This window comes from Carassius gibelio, chromosome B21 (genome assembly GCF_023724105.1).
Source record: "Carassius gibelio isolate Cgi1373 ecotype wild population from Czech Republic chromosome B21, carGib1.2-hapl.c, whole genome shotgun sequence".
NCBI lineage: Eukaryota > Metazoa > Chordata > Actinopteri > Cypriniformes > Cyprinidae > Carassius > Carassius gibelio.
In genome coordinates this window covers 25,545,997-25,566,654 of record NC_068416.1, presented here as the reverse complement: position 1 = coordinate 25,566,654, position 20,658 = coordinate 25,545,997, and the positions used below count along the sequence as shown (strand labels likewise).

Sequence of the window (20,658 nt, the reverse complement as noted above, 5' to 3'; positions counted from 1 at the left end):
AAATTTCCAGAAAAAGGACTGAGAAACCCTGGGATAATAGGGTTGGCAACTCTATGGTTGCTTGTTAAATCCCTACATGCAATGAGCCACTATTGAGTCCATGAACATGGCACCTAACTCCAGGTTACTCCAGGTTGCTCCAGAAGTTAAAAATTCAGGCATAATTGCTTCTTGGTAGGTTTGAACCCACAACCGTTTCCAACCGTTTACCAACCAAAGCTAGACTTTCAACCTTTTTCCGGTAGAAAATGTGACTAATACGTACTGCATGTCTGGCCATGTGCTGCTTCTGATTCTTGCTGGATTTGGTGCTTTGGCCCTGCCTTCTTCTCTCATATCTCTCCTCCATTTCTTTCCTTTCTCTTGATTTGTTCTCTTTCTCCAGTGTGCTGGTTTGTCTCTGAAGATCTTCATGGTTTGTCTGCAGTTGATCCATATTGCTGTCCATCATCTTAAGGTCAAGTTGACTTCTAGCATCAGAGACAGAGTTTTGCTGCAGCTGCTCTTTTAGCAGTCGAATTATCTTTCTGTGACTTCTGGCTTCTGAGCGGAGCACCTTCACGGTTTGGTGCAAGTCTCCATGGCTGTCGCTTTCTCCAGAACTCTCTGCGCTTTCTTTGGACTCAGTGGCGTTTTCTTCCTTCAAAAGTCCACGGAGTTCAGACGCTTCCAAGCGGAGTTTGGCCACTTGCTCCCTACAAATGGCAACAGTTAAAGGTTTAGTTTGACATACAGAGCTACAATGTGGATACCTAGTTATCTTAAACATACCGGAGTTGAGAGACTGACTCCGCTCCGCAATCTGAGAGAAGGGATCTGAATTCTGCTTTGTCCGATTCATCCCTAAAGAATCTAGATGCGAGTTGTACTCCACTTTGCTGTCTTTGAGTTTGTGATGGATGATTACTCTCACTAACATCCTCTGCAGAACGATTTGCCTCATCACATCTCTCCTTAGAGATATACAACACATGGGACAACAGTAAATACCAAAACAAGAGTACGGTGTTTTATAGATTGAAATTTGAGGATCCAGATTAAAGTATATTTTTACAAAACTGACTCATATATTCCCATTTCTCTTACCTCCGTGATTGGATGCATAAGTGTCACATCATCTTCAGAAGTCGGTTTCTGCTGTATCTGTGTTTGCTACAGTAATGGCATGTTTGGTGACACATGACTTAACAACATAAAATGTCATAATGGAACAGAATATAAAGAAAGCACAAAGTAACGGTAGGATGGGACGGCTGCAGGTGATCATGGGTAAGAAAAGATATGTCAGAAAGACAAGAGAGAGGAGATAACTGGGGTTAGCAGGGATGGAAGACAGAGACACAGAGAGAAAACTAGAGGGAGGAAAAAATAAAATAACCACAGACACATACATAACCACTCATTCAGCAGAAGGTCCAATCTACAGCTTACTAATGTTAGTAGACTAGAAACTCAACTACAGACAAGAGGTCGATCATAAACGGAACACAAAAGCACAAAACCAGAAGGTCTGAGGTTAAAGGTCAAGAGGTTAAAAGAAGGTAAGAAACTGGGCCCCATTTTACATTGGCATCAAACCAAATGTTGGCTTTGCAAAAATGTATTCTAAAAACATTACATAAGATATAAAAATAATATTTCTAAGCCTATTTTTGAAAATATTTCACTGTGACCTTTAATACCTTGATTGGAGTTGAGAGGTTGATTAGGTCTGGTTCTTTCTGATAGTCTACTGGATCTTTTCCCACTATGTCTTTCTCCATCTGAAGCAGCTTATTCTGCAGTTCAGCATTGACTGCCTGAAGCTCTAAAACCTGAAAATAAGAGGAAAATGTAAATCTTTCAATCTTGTTTGACAAAAATGACATAAAATTTGGCGATTAGGCACTCACTTTTTTTCTGAGCTGTTCAATGGTCAAGTGCTGGAGCTCCTCCTCTGGCCCTTCGCCAACACATATACTCATATAGGACGTCTGATCGCCAATCCAACTCAGTGTGTCCACTAAAATCATCAGGTGAATTAATTCAAATGAACTTAAATAATTTAATTTAAGAACGGACAAATGATAGGTTTGACATGTGAACATACTAGTATCATTGGCTTGTCCAACCCCTCCTCCCCGGTTCTGGATCTGACCCAGTCTGGCTTGCAGAGAGGCGTTCCAGCGTTGGGCTTCCTCTAGTGCATCCCGCAGACTCTCTAACTCTGAAGGGTTTGAACCTGCAAACACATGTATACTCACGCAGTTAGTAACACTCCAAACACATTCAATATATATGCACAACTTTAACTTTGTTCTCTGCATATTTCCTTTTTTAGTCTTTAAAGAACAGCTTAGAAAACACAAATTATAATGAGAAGAAGTGGATGGGTGCATAATCAATATGACATAAACCAAAGTTGCACCATAGAATAATATACACAATGCTATTTCCAGGCATATTTATTTTATGCCGATATTTATTGTAAGCTGAGTGGTGAAAGCAAGAGCCACAGCAAGACATTGGTAGAAAGTTAATAGGAAAGTTAATCAGGTGCATTTTTTTGTTTTGTGTTTTGTGAGTGTGCACAGAAAGATGATCGGCAAATAGCATCACATTCAATTTGAATCAAATTCAAAAGTTATGAAGGGGGAATAAAAATAGATCAATTATCAAATAAATAAGTTTCTCTAGATCAGCTTCAGTGTAATATATAGAAGTAAAAAAAATATATATATATTTAACTATGAAAATATATACATATATAAAAAAATATATATATATTATATATATATATATATATATATATATAAACTAAAATAATTAATATATGTTATTATTTAAATTGTAATAAAATGTTAACATTTTATACAATTATGAATGTTGACAAATGTTTAGGTTGAAGTACTTAGTTAAACTAGAACTAATTAGATAATTAACTAATTAGAAGCTAATTTAAAATCTCTCTCTCTCTCTCTCTCTCTCTCTCTCTCTCTCTCTCTCTCTCTCTATATATATATATATATATATATATAGTATATACACATATAGCACAGAAATAAGACTATTATTGCAGATTTTTATTTTATCTTGTTTGGGCTGGAAAAGGCATCACCACAGCCACAATCCCACAAAGCAGATGGACACAAAACGATTAAAGGTAAATGGAGCAGAAATGGACAGAATGAGTTTTATTTTCATCATTCAGTGTATCTGAGGCACTGAACTTAAAAAATAAATAAAAACAGTGAGTATATGAGGATCTTGTGAGGAATGTGAAGATTAATGGACTGGAAAGGTTTTCATTGGTATGCACAGAAAGAAAGAAACAAGCTGAATAAGTGAAGACGTGTACATGGCAGGGAGGGATGAGGTTAATGTATTAGTAGTGTTTCAGTGCTGATGAGACACACACATTTAAAACACTTTATTACAAAGAATATATTATCTATAAATAAATAAATAAATAAATAAATAAATAATCACAGACAACAGAAAAAATGAGTTGAACAAGACAGACAGGAATGCCAGAACAACACAAAACAAAACAGAACAAACATACATGCAAGTCAGAAAAAAGATAAATGCAAGCTTTCATATAAATAAAGCATGGTTATGTGCGGATGAACAAGGATAATGATGTAAAAGCTGGATGAGCTGTAACTGTGTGTCCTGATATTAATAAGATGCATCCAGAAAATCAACAACCTGATGGGCAAAATATTAAGCCCTTAGCTCTGACCTTGAACTGACTACAGCCCTGCATCACTGTTGGCTGAACAAACTAAAAGGTTCTTTTGGTATATTGGGAGATTAGAGCATGACATCTGATTGGTTTTCTGCACCTTCTCTCTGTTTGGCTCTCTGGATCTCTTTCTGTAGCTGATCTCTCAGCTCTGTGTTCATCTGGACTCCACTTTCCAGCTGCTGTCTGAGGAGTGATATAGCTGTGAGCTCCAGCTGCAGAGCCTGCAGCCTCTCAACACTGAAACAAAAAAAAAAACATCATTTAAATATAGGTATCAAGTGTTTAACAGCACATTACAAACTTTTAGTTGTCACACACCTGTCACGATCTTTGACGGCTCTGATGAGGTCAGAATAGAGATGTTGCTCAGCTCTCAGAGCTCGGTTTAACTCTGTCTGCTCAGTCAGCTGATCAGATAGAGATGCAACCTCCTACAAAAGAAGAAAGGCATTCAACATTAGAGATGCTGGCATGGATCAGCTTAAAGAATGCATGCATGTGTTCACATTTACCTGTTGTTGGCGATCTCCCCCAATGATGGTTCTTTCTCTCTGAGGGAGAGAGGAAATGCTGCATTCACTTTCACCCGGCTGGGACGCTTGATCTGAGGTCAGAGGAAGTCGACTGTCCCCTCTTTGAGACAAACGCTGGTGCAGCTCCTGCAATGGACCACAAAATCAGACTGAAGCATATACTGTAACCCAACCTCATGGGCTCATGCTAGGTGTGCCTTGAAAGATTCATTTTTTACCGTTTAATGTTTTATTGTCACTTTTGATCAATTTAATACATCTTTGCTGAATAAAAGTATTAATTACTTTCGATTCAAAAAAAAAAAAAATGTTTGAATGGTGGTATATGTGAGTGTGATTTCTACTCACAGTAATGATTTCTTCTTTAGTGTTGAGTGTTGATGTCAGGGACTCGATATTGGCTATCTTTCCTTCTAAACGCATCTCTAGGTCTGAGACCTTTGACTGAAGCTCTGCTAGAGAAATCTGTCACAAACACACAATTATTTTAAAAACTTCAAACGTTGAAACACACACAAAAAAACAAATCCATTAAGATCTCAAATTAAAGACCTTGAGCTGGTTTTCTCTCTTCAGAGCGGCGTTCAGAGCTTCTGTTTTCTCTATGAGCTCTTTCTTCAAAATCAGCACAGATTTCTTACTGACCGTTGTTATATCCAGAGTGTCCTCACTGTTTTGCCTGCTTAGTTCAGCTTCAAAAACACACAACAAATGTTATGTCTAGATATCATTTAAGTTGAATTTAAGTGAAGCATGGCATATTTCTAACAAGACCCATGTTTTTCAAGAAATATCCCCATTATCTGCCTATATGTGCACCTTTACTGTAAAACCGTTATATTCTTACAGGACAAACACACTCTCACCTTCTCTTTCCTCAAGTTTCTTCTGCAGCACCTCAATGGTCTGTCTGAGCTCCAGCACCTGAGGAGGAAGAGCTTCACTCGTCTTCATTTCCAACAGGATGCGATCTTTCGCCTGTCCACGGTCTAACAGTTTCTATAAAAGCAACAGAACAACATCACTTGGCATTTAATTACCACAAAATCACGTCTTAAGAAGGTTTTTTGCACACTAAAGCAATTCCGTTTCTGGACCGAGCAATCGATTTGAGTGTGAAAACAGCCTTGTGATCAAGAGATTACAGGTCAAAGTCTCACATTAATGAGGGCATCCTTTTCCGCCAACATTGCACGGAGTTCAGCAGTCTCTAGATGACCGTCCTGTGTTGCTGTAGCGTTCAGTCTCTGTGCGTTTCTGAGCTGCAGCTGTGTGTCTGCCAACTCCTTGCGAAGATCCTGCAGTTCTCCTGCACGATTATTCAGAGCCTGTACGTGACGCTCCGCACTCTCCTGCAAACACAAAACAGATATTTCTGAGGCATTGGAAACGATGCTTATAAGTACACATATCAAGCACAAGTGTACAAGTGCATCAAAACCATAAAAAAAAACAAATTACTTGAAATTAAAAAAATAGCAATATGATTAAAATATAAAAATTGATGTGAAAATTGAAATACAAAAAAAAAAAAGTTATTCAATTAAATCTGAAATTACTTAAAATATTTTTGAACAAAACTATGATAGTATCTCAATGATAGTGAAATAACCCGGTCATCTAGTACCTTCAGAAGCTGGTCTTTGCTGCTGATTGTGGCCAGCAGGTTTTGTACAGCGGCTTGGTTCTCGGTCACTAGCCTCTCTCTGTCCTTCACTGCCTCGGACAGCATCGCCTCTGTGACCTTTAACCTCTGACTCATCTGCTCTGCGAGGTCACGACCCTGGGACTCTGATTGGCTCAGAACCCTACCGGCCATCTCCTGGAAAGTGAGGAGAAAATGCCTTCACACTTAGCAAATTCTGACTGTGTCTGCACCAAAACTTGAGTGTGCGTGTTGTACCTCCATGTCTCTCGTTTTGTTGTCCAGCGCTTGCTGTAAGTGCTGTATAATGGCGTCTTTCTCTCTCAGAGCTCTCTGGAGGTTCTGCTCAGTCTCGTCTTTACACCTCTGAAGATTCTTCAGCGAGTTCAACAGCTGCTGCAGCTCCAGATCTCTTTCCTTTATTAGAGCATCAAAACTCTACACAGAGAGAAACCATTAGCATCTGATTCTAGATCAGCACTTTTATGTGAAGAAATTAAACATTCACCAATTTAAAATCTCTCTCTAATCACACAAAAACACAGTCTTACATTGATAGTCTCCTCGTTGTGTGAGAGCAGGTTGTTGAGACGCTCCACGTCTCTTTCTTTCTCTCTCAAGCTCAGCTGCAGCAAATGGATCTCATTTTCTTTCTCCTCCACGGCTGCAAACTTCTCATCCAAGGCTTTCTGCTCACAGATAATAAAGCACACAAAAATCTCAAGTGGTCGATATTTATGATAATCAAGGCTGGCAACTGTGCTTAATATTCTGCTGACACAAACAGAGAAACACAAATCATTAACATACAACCATCCACCTGGAATCATTATCTGAGTTAAGCAGGTGGTTTATGGTACTGTACCTTCAAAACTTGTGTATAAATACAGAAAACAATAAAGAAAGAGCCACAAACCTCAAGTGCTTTCTCTTTCTCCTTGAGTCGTGCTCTCAGTTTATCCACCATGGGATCACCTTCCTCTTGAGTTCTGTTCTTCTCCAGATCTTTAACCATGTTCATATAGTCCTGAAAAAACAGGAATGAGTAAAAAAGCATAGAGGTGTTGTGTGTAAGCTCTGTGTGTGTGTGTGTGTGTGTGTGTGTGTACCTGCAGCTGCTGGTCTTTATGATTCAGACTAGCTGTGAGTCGTTCTATGGTGTTCTGTAGTTTTTGTTCAGCTGCGCGGTTTTGCTCTTGCTGTTCTAGACGCTGTTGTTCTAGAGCGTTCTCTCTGTCAGCAAGAGCTCCGTTTAGCTTCTTCAACTGGTTCTGAAGATCCTGCAATAAACAGACGAAAGCAAAAACATAAAAAAGAATGTAATATCATTAAAAATTGTGGTTAATCTGAGCATTTTAATTAAAATCATATGTAGTATTTCTTTGTAATGACATAAGTATTTCGTTTTTACAATACAATGTCTGTGCTCCTCACATTAATGGTCTTGTCTCCCTTCTTCTTCTGTTGCTGCAGTTGCTCCAGCTCTTGTTCTAGTTCTAGTTTGACCTGCTGAAGAAGGCACAGCTCTGAATCTCTGCTGCCCAGCACACGCTGCAGCCTCTGGGCTTCCAGCAGCGAGGAGTGAGCCTCCGCCTGGAGCCGTGATAATTCAGCCTGCTGCTCCAGGAGTAAAGACTGCTGGTCTTCAGCCCCCTGGAACAAACGGAAGAACATAACACACTCATTACACAAATCCTTCACCCATCTACTATATTAGTGACGAGGAGCAACTTAGTAGCTCCAGCTGTCAATCTGTTCTACCTCACCACTGAAAAGTGCACAATCACACATACCTGATACTTCTGTAGTTTGGCTTTATGAAGGGCCTCTCGAGCCTTAGCAAGAGCCTGATCTTTCTCTTCAAGATCACCAGATAGACCCTCGATCTGAAATAAAGAAGGATAAATATAGGTAAAACCACATTTTATAGTAGTATTTGTTGTCAAAAGCATTCTAGTTTTTAGTGAAAACTCAATTCATATGAGATTGTTTTCAAATACATTATAAAACCATTGTCAAGTAAATACGACATTAATAAAGAAAGATTGATTAAATTTAAACCCAAATGTATAACATTTGCTTCAGACTTATGTTTCAATTATCATTAGTTCAATATAATCTCCAATAAAGACTTTTTTTTATTTTTTAAATCTGCCATGTAGAAACATTTTTTATATAAATTGTTAATATAAATTTAGTCACACTTTATTTTAAGCATTAATTATGACATAATTCAATTAACTCCCAATTTGACGCTTATTATTAGTTTATAAGGTAGGGTATAGGGTAGGATTATGGATATCATGCATTATATGTACTTTATAAGCACTAATAAACAGCCAATATGTTAATAATAGGCATTCTAATAAGCAACTAGTTTTAAGTGAGAATTGGACACTATTCTAAAGTGTTACCATACATTTTTATTCAAGTACTTGTTTTATTTTGCTCTGAGTTGCCCTACTTTTTTTGTTCTATAATTCTGAAATTTTGTTGATAGAATAAAAATAAAAAATACATCAAACAGTTTTAATGTTTGACTGCGTCACACCTCTTTCTCCTTCTCTTTGAGAACCAGACTGAGACCCTGGATGGTTTTGTCTCGTTTCAGAGAGTTCTTCTTCTCTGCTGACAGTTCGATCTCTCTCTCCTGCAGCTCATCAGAAAGAGCCTAAAACACAGAGGAACCCAATGAGACTTTAGCACAATACTTTGCTGTTAATTCAATGACAATTTCTGCTTAGAATTCATGTATGCACGGAACCAATTTCTAAAATTATTATCGGCAATGTTAAAGAGGCTTATATCATTTGTTATTTTAGCCAATACAAACCCTGGCATAGTCTGCTTATATGATGAGAGGGGTTGTCTGCAGAGTATTTACCTTATTTTCTCTCTCCGTTTCTTCTAGCGTGTGTTTGAGGGTCTGGCTGCTGCTTTTGGCCGTGTTCAGTTCTTCGGTCAGCTGCCTGGTTTTCTGCTCCAATCTGCTCAGTTCATTCTGCCTTTCAACAAACATCTGCAAACAAAAAAAAAACTTGTATTTAATTTGCCGCTAAAAACTGGTAAGCAGTGCCCTAACATCCTAGCTAAAATTAGAGAAGTCAGAGAGTCATCAAAATCTGTGTAGAAGTGATGTACCTCCTGTTTAACAGGTATGTATTCATCATTAAAATCCTCTTCCATCTCTCTCAGACTTCTCTCCAGCTTCAATTTCCAAGACACACCGCTGTGGGTGTTTCCATGTATATAACTCGGATATTTTAATACTGGAATCTTGCTACTGTTGCATCGTGGGACAGGCCGCACTCCTTGCACACTCTTCAAGAGCTGCAGTATATCACACACCAGCGAGGTCGTTTCTACGGTTGTGGGGGTGGAGCCTCTCAGTGGGCGTGTCTGTCTGAGGGGTGATGCACTGATGTGGGCGTGGTCATACTGCTCCAGGGCCACTGATTGGAGGGAAGTTGAGCGTGAAATCAAAGCGCTCTTCTTATTTACGACGTCCAAATAGTCGCGACTAAGAGAACGAGGTCGGGTTACTGGCACGCCAGTGGTTTTTAAATTTTTATGTGAAGAAGAAAGTAATTTTGAACGTTGAGAACGATCTGTTTTACTAAGCGGCTCAAGACTCACACACCTCCTCAATCGACCTTTAAACTTCTCCTGTTGGCCTTCACCATCTGAATTCACAGAAACAAGCCCTTGACTTCTTCCTAGTTTGTCTTGGACACTGGCAATCCGTGTTTGTTGCTGCTTTGGTTGAACAGGTTGAGCTCGTCGAATGCATTGCAGCTGCTTTGAAGTATTTAAGCTTGTTCCAGTCTGAACTTCCTGTTTAAGAGGTACGTTTCCACTTATTTTGTGTTGGTTATGTTGTCTGTACTTGTTTGTGATTTGCGCTTTCAGTCCATCTCTGTCGTTCTGCATCCGCTGCAGCTGAGCGGCATGCGTTTCCTGCAGCTGTCCAATGGCGACGTCGCATTGCACAATGCGCTCGAGTAAAAACACGCATTTTCCGCAGAGAAACTCGCTGTGGCCGTCTCGTTGCAACTCCAAGCCCAACACGTGCGAAAGGATGACTGCCAACCTCAGACGGCCACATGCGCTGAACAACCAGCGACACTGACCGCCCTGCACACACACGCCACACACACGGCATGGGTCACGCATGTTCACCAGACTAACACTACAAATTTCTGATCTGTAAGCATACTATCTTGCTATGCATCTGCCTCAATGCTTTTCCTTCCGTCTTGCTCTGCACTGAATCGGAGCTGACTATGCTCTGCCCACACGCAGATTTAAACCCTTTAATCCTCTAACACACACAGGAAATCCTTTGGGTGATGTGCACAACGGCTGTAACACACACACATACACGCAGTAATCCACTCAGCTCAGCAGGAGTCCGATGAGAAGAGTTGTATTTGGGCCGTTGATGTTCCTACAGTGACTTGAGGATGTTGCAGGTCACACTTATGCATGAAACAGTATATTTCTGATAATCCAAACAAACCCCTAAACACCAAGTATTAATCTTTGATGCATAGCTAGTGCCACACTGTCATTGTGTTTATGGACATGAATGGCATCTTAGATTGCACATATTTGTTCACTTGAAAATCTCACAGATTAGCACTGAAGGAGGGACCTCAGTCATATCTACAGAGCAGAATATCTGAAATTTTTGAGTGGACTCTTGACATCGGCAAGAACATATAACCACCACTTAGCAATGACTAAAAATCATTTACAAACCTCATAAACTATTGCATGTCGAACACCCAAAATATCCTACCATCAAAAGTTTGAGAAGTTGAAACCAAACAAATGCACACAACTGTCCAACCTTTTCATGTTTGATTTGCATTTGCTACAGTCACAGACTGCTGTTGATCTGCTAATCCAGCTTAGCACATGCCCTTCGACAGGGTTCTCACACTCTTTTTCCTGTCATTTTTAATTATGACATAGGACTTTAGAGTGCATCAGATAAATGAATATTTGATTTAAACTATTATGCTTACGAGTGCATAAAGAAAACCCTGAAATTGTGATGCTGGTGGAATGGATGAATCAAATTTCAATTGCTTCAAGCTCCTTTCTCACTTTAAAACAATTTTCTGTCATGTATGAAACAGCCGCACAATGAATCACACAGGCCGATATCATCATGCTGGCTAGCCTACATGCTAATTTTACTCTATAAAAGTACTCAGAAAGAGGAATATTCTGGCAACACAATGGGACCAGCTGTCTGCTTACCTCTTTGTCTCTTTCTGCATTTTCTCTCCCACGGTCTAGCTCTTCCCTAAGAGACTGTAAAATAAACAAAACATTACTCTGAGTTTTTTCATGTGTGTTACAGATAGCATTTACCTTGATGTATGAAAGCTGTTGCGATTTACAAAACAAACGCCAAATTTACAATGCAAAAGTAGCACAGAAGCACTTCTGAACTGGACATTAGGGTCCATCTGTGTAATGAGATTAAATAAATGCATTTACACAGCAATGTCAACTTTATATTTTTATACTAGAGCCTGAAGTGACTCAGAACTGGTATAAATTAATCTGCCTTTTATGCAGCCTTAGGAATTTTGAGCAGGCCATAAATCAGTTTTAAAAGACTAACCTGTAGTTGACTGTCTTTTTGGCCAATAAGAGATTTCAGCTGTGCCATCTGCTCTGTCATTGGCTGTTTCGGGTCATTGCTCTGAAGCTCTCCAATCATGGCGTCTTGATTCTTGAGTGACACCCGCAGCTGCTCAATAACACTTTGGAAATCATATCAGGGATATGTTAATAGTTACTCTTTTTTAATGTAAGGAGATGTTTCAGTAATTTAATTTCTTTCTGAATCACCTCTCCTTCTCCTGGAGGGCCTGCTGGAGCTCTCTGACCCGTTCGGGGGCGGAGCCTGAAACCGCTGGGGGTCCTGACTGTTTGGCAGCTTGCAGCTCTTTCTCCAATCCAAGATTTTTCAGCTTCTCCTTTTCAGCAATGGTGGCCATGCTTTCCAGCTCCTCTTGGGCAGCTTGCAGAGACTAAAGAAAGCAATGACTAAATTGGAGGACACTTCCAAAGCGTTTTTTATAACTGTTCTAGGGTTTGTTTTACCTCCTCGAGGTCTTGAATCCGAGCGCTGAAAGCTTCTCGGAGTGAATCCATTTCTCTATGCATTTTCTCTCTGCCATCATCAACACCTCGACTCGCTAAACTCTCTAAAGCTTTCCTACACACACAAACACACATTTAGATCCATGTCTTATATCTACTGCCTCCTGCATGTGTTCAATTGTAAATATTTCACCTGCAAGCGCAAATGAGTAATAACCAGGTGCAGTTTTTTTTATATATATTATGCGCCATATCAGTAAAATAGACTGAAATTAAATGAAAAAAAAAAAATGAAATTTTTGTAAATAGTGAATTTTTCTGTAAACTAGGAAATTAATTGACAGTCAATCAGAACAATTTGATGTTTAATGGCTCTCTGGAATTTAATTTTGGACCAATGAATTTGACAAAGGGTGGAGCTACACCTTAAAACGGTCCAATAGAAACAGATAAAAACTAAAATCAAAAGATAAAATGTAGCAATTTTTCAGCAAACAATCAGAGGAAGAAACTGGATTTATCACTTCATGCTCTATCATGTTGTACAAATGATTAGTAAAAATAGGAAGTAAACAAGTGGGCAGCACTTACGATGCGGACACAAGCAGTTCTTGTTTCTCAGCCAGATCTCGTTTCATTGACTCCACCTCCACCTTCAGCTCAATGTTCTACACAAACAGACAAGATACTTAAAATAATGAAAAACCGAGATCAACAAGCACAAAACAACTGTTTGCTTTAATATAAAGAGGTGAACTGTGCCATGTGTGTACTTGTATGCATGTGACAGTGCGTGTCAATCACCGTTTTGTAAATGTCCTCGGTGGAGTCGTCACATTTTTGCTGCACACGTTCTTCCAGAAAATAGATCCTGAGCTTCAAGTTGAAGTTTTCCTTCTTCAGAGCGGTGATTTGCTGCAGGGGAACCATTGGAATTATTCCCAAAATACTCCTTATTTACACAGACAATACAAACAAGAAGAATATGTACACAAAGCTTCTATGTAAGCAATATGTGTGGAATATTTTAAAGAACAAATTGGAATTTATTCTGTTATTCACAAAAGAATTGTAGTTTTCCTGTGACATTCATGAACGTGATTCTTTTGAGTCTTACAACTGATCTAGTTCACAAAACCAGAACGAACTGGAGAAAACCTTCTTCATTTTGACTTAACTTTCCTTCATACTGAAATGTTTCTCAAAATGCAGTTCTTCTTTATTACAATATTACAATAATATACAACTCATTCATGAATAAACATAAGGAAAGCTGTTCTATTTAATAACTGAAAGAGAGATGGGGAGGGAGGAGACAAGAACTAAAAGAGAAACAGAGCGACTATAACAGGCTGTGTGTGGGTCAGTAATGAGGGATGGCATGAGAGTGTGTGTGTGTGTGTGTGTGTGTGTGTGAGAGAGAGAGAGACAGACAGGCAGGGCAGTGAACTGTGCGTCATTGTACTCCGAGCGTTTTTCAAGTCAACATCTGGGGCAGAAAGAGGGGGAAGGGAAGAAAGATATACAAATAGAACGAGAGAGTGTGGAATAAGCACAAGTACCACAGTGATGGGCAGCTGTACCCCGCTTTGAAAGATCTCTGTGTTTCTACAGCACAAACACACTTTCTCTCATTCGGACACACACAGGAATGCACACAGATCTTTATCTTAGTACAAAGAAATAAGCACTTTTCCTTAAATGGACAGGCAGATTTATTCCATCCCAGAATATCGTTACTGCCAAAGAAACCACATTAGTTGCATACAGACCTGTTAAAAATGAAGTTCAAAAAAATGTGCTGAAAATGTACTCCAAATCGGATTAGTTGGTTTCTTCATCAAAACAGATGTTAAGAAATTTAGCATTAGATCACTTACTTGGAAAAAAAGAATCCTTTGCAGTGAACAGGTGCTGTCAGAATGAGTTTAAACAGCCGATAAACAAAATAATATGATATACTGCATGCATGTTTATAAGAAACAAATCCATCAAGATGTTTTTAACTTCAAACCAAGTCTATCATCACACTTCCTCCGGTGACAATTGTCTTGTCTGAATCAGTAGAGAATTATGAACAGATCAAGAACCATTTACAAGCAAAAATGCTCCAAAACAGTTCTATTGGTAATGTTGGAGAACAACAGGGAATTGATTTTTATTTTTACTGAATGAAGTGTTATGGATTAAAGAGTATTATTTTGACCAGAAATGATGGCTTAATGATGGATTTCTTTCCTACAAACACAAAGCTTTTGATTTCAAAATGTGTTAATGGATGGACTGGAGTGGTGTGGATTACTTGTGGATTATCAGCCGTTTAGACTCCCATTCTGACGGCACCCATTCACTGCACAGGATCCATTGGTGAGCAAGGGACATAATGCTACATTTCTCCAAATCTCTTTCAATGCAGAAACAAACTCATCCATGTCTTGGATGAGGGCCAGGAGATGAGTGTTTGCTTGGTTTTTTTTGGGGGGGGGGGGGGGGTATCCCTTTAATCTAGCATTAAGCAAGTTTACTCAAACTTAGTTCTTTATTAGCACATAATCAAAAGGGTTTAGTTCCAAACCATAAAAAAAAGCATTTAGAAAGGTTCTGATTTTGATAAATCAACAGAAATGCTGAAAGGAAATCTACATGTGTTGCTTTGTCTTTGCATATCTGCCCTGTCTGCTATGAAAAGAAAAACATGTTTAATATATTGTTCCATATTTCAGAATATTTCAACGCATTGACTACGTTCACACTGTCAGTTTTTGTTTAGAATACCGTTTGTATGAAGATGCAACGGGAGTCAAGGCCGTATTCTTTACCATTGACCAAAATCAAATCAAATCAAATCGAGCTGCGAGTTCTTTCAGCAAATCTTCATTAACCGACAGCAGCTTTTAAATTTGGGTGGAGAGCAGAGTATTAGAATCGTGTGCAGAACGATGCAGAACACAAAAATGTCAGGAAAACTGTGGAAAAATGGTGGGATCTAAAACTTTCAGATGACCAGTGGAAAACTGAGGGATCTAGATCATGACCCTAGTGAGATGTCTACCGAAACAGCATTTAGACATCTTTTTCTCTCATTATAAGAAATGAAAAAGTTTAATATTGTTGTACTTACGTTCTCATAATCTTTCATAGTCAGAGCTTTGGCTGGAGACATCCTCTGCCCTGGAAACAGAGGCGCTGCAGACGACAAGACAACAGATGAACAAATGAACACTTTTTGGTTCACTCCAGAAATGTCTCACTTCTTTTCATATGACCCTTTGAGGCTTTGATGAAAATCTGATTAAGACCATGTGGTTTAATACGCAAGGACAGACATCAGAAAGAAATAAAACAAGGGTGTCAGACTGTGTGTCTTCATTACAGAGTTAAAGGTAAAAGGCTGGAGGGAAGAACAAAATAATGGTCTTTTCATCTTATTCTCGATGATTCAACAGAGGCTTAAGTCCTAAATGTGCTAAAGTACACAGATCTACATCCATGAAAGAATCTGCAAAACAGTTAAAAAGCACCAATCTCTCATTTGTGTTTTCCGTTATCAGATTACATTATGAGACATGAGGGTGTTTGTACCTGTCATGTCGTCCATGCTGAAGTTGCCGCTGTTTAGAGACTCTGGCAGTCTGGAAATACTGCAACAGAAACACACACACACAACACAAAGAGCCAAACACAAGTTTAAAAATGTAAAAAAGCCAAACAGCAAGACAAATACACAGCAACCACAACAAAGCCACAAAACTGTCAGCGTTCATCCATGAAGCAGGTGCAAATATCCAGCGGTTACACTACAGCGTCTATTCTATTTTACTATCCAGCTCATGGAAAAACACACAAACACTGAGAGGACAGACAATGCATACGTCTGTGGACGCTTTTCATAACTCAACCTCAAGGCAGGAGCAGAAATAAAGAGTGTGTGTGTGTGCTTTCATAACCATTTTAAAGTGCAGCACTGGCTACAAGCGAGAGCATGATGTAAGCAGGCCGTCAGAAACTAATGTGAATGTACAGATTACAGCATGTTTAAGTTGTGTTGGTGTGTATTTGCTGTAAAATCTTGGCTCCCAAGCAAATTCAATCCCCTTTGCTCCTCTGACAGTCACCCAGAGCTACGGCAAGCCCACGGGACACTCAGCACACTGAACTTACATAAGACTGAGCAGCTGTCAAACTGAAGAGCCTCGCAGGTCTAAGAAATCTAATGCCTCTTACTTCTTATACATCCAATATCTCAACCATAACAATTAATAGGCCGATATTTGAAATTAGTGGCATTTGCTAATTTATGTCATTTTATTTAAAAGTGTTTCAAATACTTACATTCGAAAGTATAGAATTTTCAAAATCGAACCTAACAATATGATTAGCCGATTTTGAGTCAAATAATATCCTGAATAATTTTTTTTTAAAAAATTTAAAAAAAATCACTCATTTTAATTCAGACATTTGATTTCTTATTACTAATAAATTGGATTATGTAATTCAAATATCATAAAAATTAACCATGCTGGGGTTTTTTTTCTTAAATACTAGAGTTGGAGAACTCACTGTTTTATTACAATTTTGAATGTTTTTATGTTACATTTTAAATTTTCTTTGCAATTTCAGCTATTAGTTGAAATGTTTTATGTCTGTACATTTTATTGAATTTATTTATTAATTAACTTTAAAATAACAAAGGAAATCTTGTTTAAAAAAGATATTGACCAACATAAATATTTTGAGTTTAAGCGTTATTTTAAGATCTTGACACCAGTTACTGATTACTGCTTAAACTCTAGTAATTTCCTCTCAAATCAGCCAAATGTTCACGAGCATCAGCCATTGAAAGCCCAACACAACTGCCAAATGAGCACTACACCTATGTCTCTTTACAAAAACTCCCATTACATTCATATAGCACTCATGAAACCACATTCATGTGCAGACAATAGCAAGTGCAACTCTGCTCAATAACACTGTAAACAGTGTCTCTCAACACCACTATTGTCCACCTGTTTATTTTAATCTACTGTATTTTGAGCAGGATGGATGAAGCCAAATGGATACAACGCCTTTAACACATCACAGCCAAACAACTTCCTCTTCTCACGTTTTCCTGCACCGTTAGCATTGTGCTAGCCACAGGAAGACACACACAAACTATTATATAACTATCTTACGGGTTCACATATGAGCTAGTCTCAGAAATAATTTAAATTGGTTAATGTTCCTCTCAGATGTCAGAGAATCAAGCAGCTGACTGCTATCAGCTTTCGTCTTGTGTTTCCTCCCAGGCTCACCACCTGCTTTATAAAGGTGACACTGCAACAACACAACCATCAGGACAGCACAGACAGTCTCTAACTTGACCATCAAAGCCAAGAGTCCTTCAACTCCTGCCCATTAGAGACCTGCTGCTGAACTTGACAAAGTCTGAGCTCTAGAATAAAGCAGTGATCTACTACAAATACACAGACACAACACTAACTCTATACAAAAGCATCACAGGTGTAACAGAGTTACAACCTACCTACATCACTCCTTCATGTTCATATGGCCACAGAAAGGTAAAATATAGAGATCAAGGCGTCAGACAATAAACAGGAGCGCAATTCCGCTATTTGCCGTTTCCAGGAAGGAAGTAATATGTTTTCTACTATGACAGCGCATGATCAACACATAACAGCAGCTAGGGACTCTCTCTCTCTCTGTGTGTGTGTGTGTGTCTGTCAGCATTGCTCAACAACACGAATAAAGCCCCTTTAGAAACTGAAACTGAATGCGTTAATGCTGTCTGTACTCTAATAAACTAACTCTTCAAGTCTGCTTAAATTCGATCTGGGCTGCATTCAATGCATACGACTTTATTAACTGCAATATTGTTTTATGCAAATATACATCCGTTTTAATGCATGACAGTTCCAGTTTAATGCAGACGGTTATATTTAAAGCACTGCATTTGATGCATACAAAATATTATTAATATACTCCAATATAAATATTTAATGATCCCTGTCAGATCACGGTTTGTGAATGTATTGACTCTCCAAAATATTTTCCTGACTGCAGTAAACGTCAAAAACAGCCACGTGTGCCCAGATGCTTTAGAGATCGAGTCCCTGCTATATTTAACCGAGAGGATCATGTGTGTTTGGTTTTTAACATGAAGGCTTTTAGATTCAAACTCCACACACTCATGATCAGCAATATATAATAATAACCATAAAGGCTGGATTCAGACTTGTTTGGATTCAATACAAACAGAAAAATATTAAACATTCTTAAGTATAACGTGCATATATTGGAAGCACATTCATTTATTAATTGAAAATGAATGAAACCAACTAAGTTAACTTAATAGACTTTTAGAAATTCGTCTTTGCAGCTGTCAAGAACACATTACAGTTAAATGTCAGACGGATGAAAGTGTACACAAATGCAGCAACAAATGCATAATTTCTGAGATAATATAGAATGAAAGCATCCCATTCACCACATAAATCATGATAAGGGTTAAATGAAGTCATACAAATCTTAAAAACAATAAACGTTAGCTATCTTAAGGACTTCGGGGGATAGTTTAATGTGCTGAAATTCTAACTTAACCTCATCCCTATAGTGTTATCTGTCGAGTGGATTACCGCTAGACATTTTAAAAGTCTAATGATGAATAACAGGTTGAAAACATTTGGTAGGAACTATTTTCGCGATTATTTTAAATGTTCTCTCCCCTCATGCTAATATGCTAACGTTACCTGACAGACTCTTGACAGAAATGAAAAAAATAAAGCGCTTCACCTCAGATTGATGTCAAACGGCAGCGTTTGATCTTCTCCAACCACCGAATCCATTCTGTTTCGAAATAAGAGTGTTTCGTTTTATCTGTGAACAATATTTCTGTCAAAACATGACGCCCGTTGTATTATTTTTGAATTATGAGCGGTAGATTATGAATGTAATTTCAAAGCAGACGTTGGAACCGCCATTTTAAAAATCGTGACATCACCGTGCGAGCACGCGCATAGTTCAAGGAGATGGGCGGTTCGGGGGAGAAAGCTTATCTTATGTATATTTATAGTGTTGAATCATACGGGGGAAACCTATAAAGAGTCATTTATTTTGCTGATATTGCCTGGTAACCTTCCAATATTGACGGTTTGTTTTGTGAAAAATAAAAATATTTCGTGGCGATGAGTGCGCTGCGTTGTTGAGCCGTGTAAGATGATTGGACGGAAAAGGTCGGTTAGCCCGCCTCTGGTTCACCCCTATTGGCTTGACAGCCAATAGGGGTGAACCAGAGGCGGGCTAACCGACCTTTTCCGTCCTATTTTCCGTCTATTGTGGGCGTCAAAGCAAGAAAATGGATTTACGTTTTTATAATCTTCTGAACAGTAACAGTGAACAATGTAATATGAAAAACAGTCGAATTGCATATGAATTAAAATAACTTTTAAATAATTTATTAATATGACATTGTTTGTTGAATTTTATTTTAAGAACACAAAGGCATTTACTAGAATAAATTAATACGATTCTGAATAACTTTAAACTCATTTAATGGAGATATAAAAATGTATACATTAATTGTAATTCAAGATCAATAACAGTACAGATAATATTGTAAACATTAAAAAAGGTCTCATTAAAAATGAGTCTGTTTCATCTGTGTTTTTAAATTAATTTTTTAAGTTTCATGTTAGCAACTGTACACGTAAATGTCTTGCTTGTAAATAGACTAAAATACCAAAAATTCTAACAATTAACCCGTTTAATGACACATTTTTCCCAGACATGAAAATAACAAAATAATGTGTCATTAGTAACCCTTTGAAATAATCAATAATTATTTTTAGATTTTTTTTTTTTTGGTGAAAATTGCGACCAATGGGAAAATGTATATACCGAATTAACATATCTCTGCAGTCATAAAAAATGTTTTATATCTTAGCCCAGCTATTTTAAACTGCTTGATCACATTCAAAAAACAGTTAATATTATGCTAACATAAAAAAAAAAAGTTATACAACATTGATAGGAATACTGAGATGAAAGACAAAAAATACAATCAAAGTTTTTCAAAATTGTTTCTTTTTTGTAAAATATATAATCAAATCTTAATAGTGCTACCAGTATTGCAACATAAATATTGTACATTTTTTTTAACGTTTGAACTTTTAGTTTTCACCAACATCTCCAACTGGATTTATATTGTTGACTGTTCTCCCATCAAGATGTTTACTCATTCAATGACCACTCAACAAAACTGAATATATATTAATTCATTTATTAATACTAGCCAGCTTAAACACAGTGTGTAGAAAAAAAAAATCTTTGCCATATCTTTATGTTAACATACTTTACTAGCCTTTCATTTTAGAGCTTTGATGCAGCAATCATCATCATCATAAACTGCTCTGGTCACGTGACAAATTGCACTAATCACGTCAAACTGCACATATTTGATTATTATTATTATTATTATTATTATTATTTTTTTTTTTTTTTTTTTACATCTTTATTAAATCTTTACGATACAAACAATAAGAACACACAAATAGAGTCATTAATACAGAAACAAAAAAATATATAAAAGAACAGAGCCAGGGGGAGTTTCAAATAAATACATTAAAGAT

At 37.8% G+C, this 20,658-nt stretch overlaps 1 protein-coding gene across 5 annotated transcripts in view; it reads right to left on the bottom strand.

The window, feature by feature from the left end:
• LOC127985725 (myomegalin) overlaps positions 1-19,026 on the bottom strand; it is a 35,214-nt gene extending 16,188 nt beyond the window's left edge. For 2 of the 5 annotated variants that reach the window (XM_052587794.1, XM_052587793.1), the window contains exons 1-23: positions 9,050-10,144; positions 8,793-8,927; positions 8,460-8,579; positions 7,702-7,794; positions 7,343-7,561; positions 7,018-7,188; positions 6,825-6,935; positions 6,460-6,597; positions 6,167-6,346; positions 5,891-6,085; positions 5,424-5,615; positions 5,130-5,262; positions 4,816-4,955; positions 4,612-4,728; positions 4,243-4,389; positions 4,049-4,161; positions 3,828-3,967; positions 2,090-2,221; positions 1,893-2,002; positions 1,683-1,814; positions 1,087-1,152; positions 772-953; positions 266-695 (exon numbers count right to left, since the gene is read on the bottom strand). In XM_052587794.1, coding sequence (XP_052443754.1) covers positions 266-695; positions 772-953; positions 1,087-1,152; positions 1,683-1,814; positions 1,893-2,002; positions 2,090-2,221; positions 3,828-3,967; positions 4,049-4,161; positions 4,243-4,389; positions 4,612-4,728; positions 4,816-4,955; positions 5,130-5,262; positions 5,424-5,615; positions 5,891-6,085; positions 6,167-6,346; positions 6,460-6,597; positions 6,825-6,935; positions 7,018-7,188; positions 7,343-7,561; positions 7,702-7,794; positions 8,460-8,579; positions 8,793-8,927; positions 9,050-10,081 — 4,428 coding nt within the window. In that variant the 5' untranslated portion in view covers positions 10,082-10,144. Of the gene's footprint in view, positions 1-265; positions 696-771; positions 954-1,086; positions 1,153-1,682; positions 1,815-1,892; positions 2,003-2,089; positions 2,222-3,827; positions 3,968-4,048; positions 4,162-4,242; positions 4,390-4,611; positions 4,729-4,815; positions 4,956-5,129; positions 5,263-5,423; positions 5,616-5,890; positions 6,086-6,166; positions 6,347-6,459; positions 6,598-6,824; positions 6,936-7,017; positions 7,189-7,342; positions 7,562-7,701; positions 7,795-8,459; positions 8,580-8,792; positions 8,928-9,049; positions 10,146-11,176; positions 11,231-11,546; positions 11,689-11,776; positions 11,959-12,031; positions 12,147-12,622; positions 12,700-12,835; positions 12,947-15,152; positions 15,218-15,613; positions 15,673-17,555; positions 17,711-18,823 lie in introns of those variants that run through there. The other 3 variants (XM_052587795.1, XM_052587796.1, XM_052587792.1) reach the window with 3 other exon arrangements.
• Positions 19,027-20,658: the final 1,632 nt, after the last annotated feature.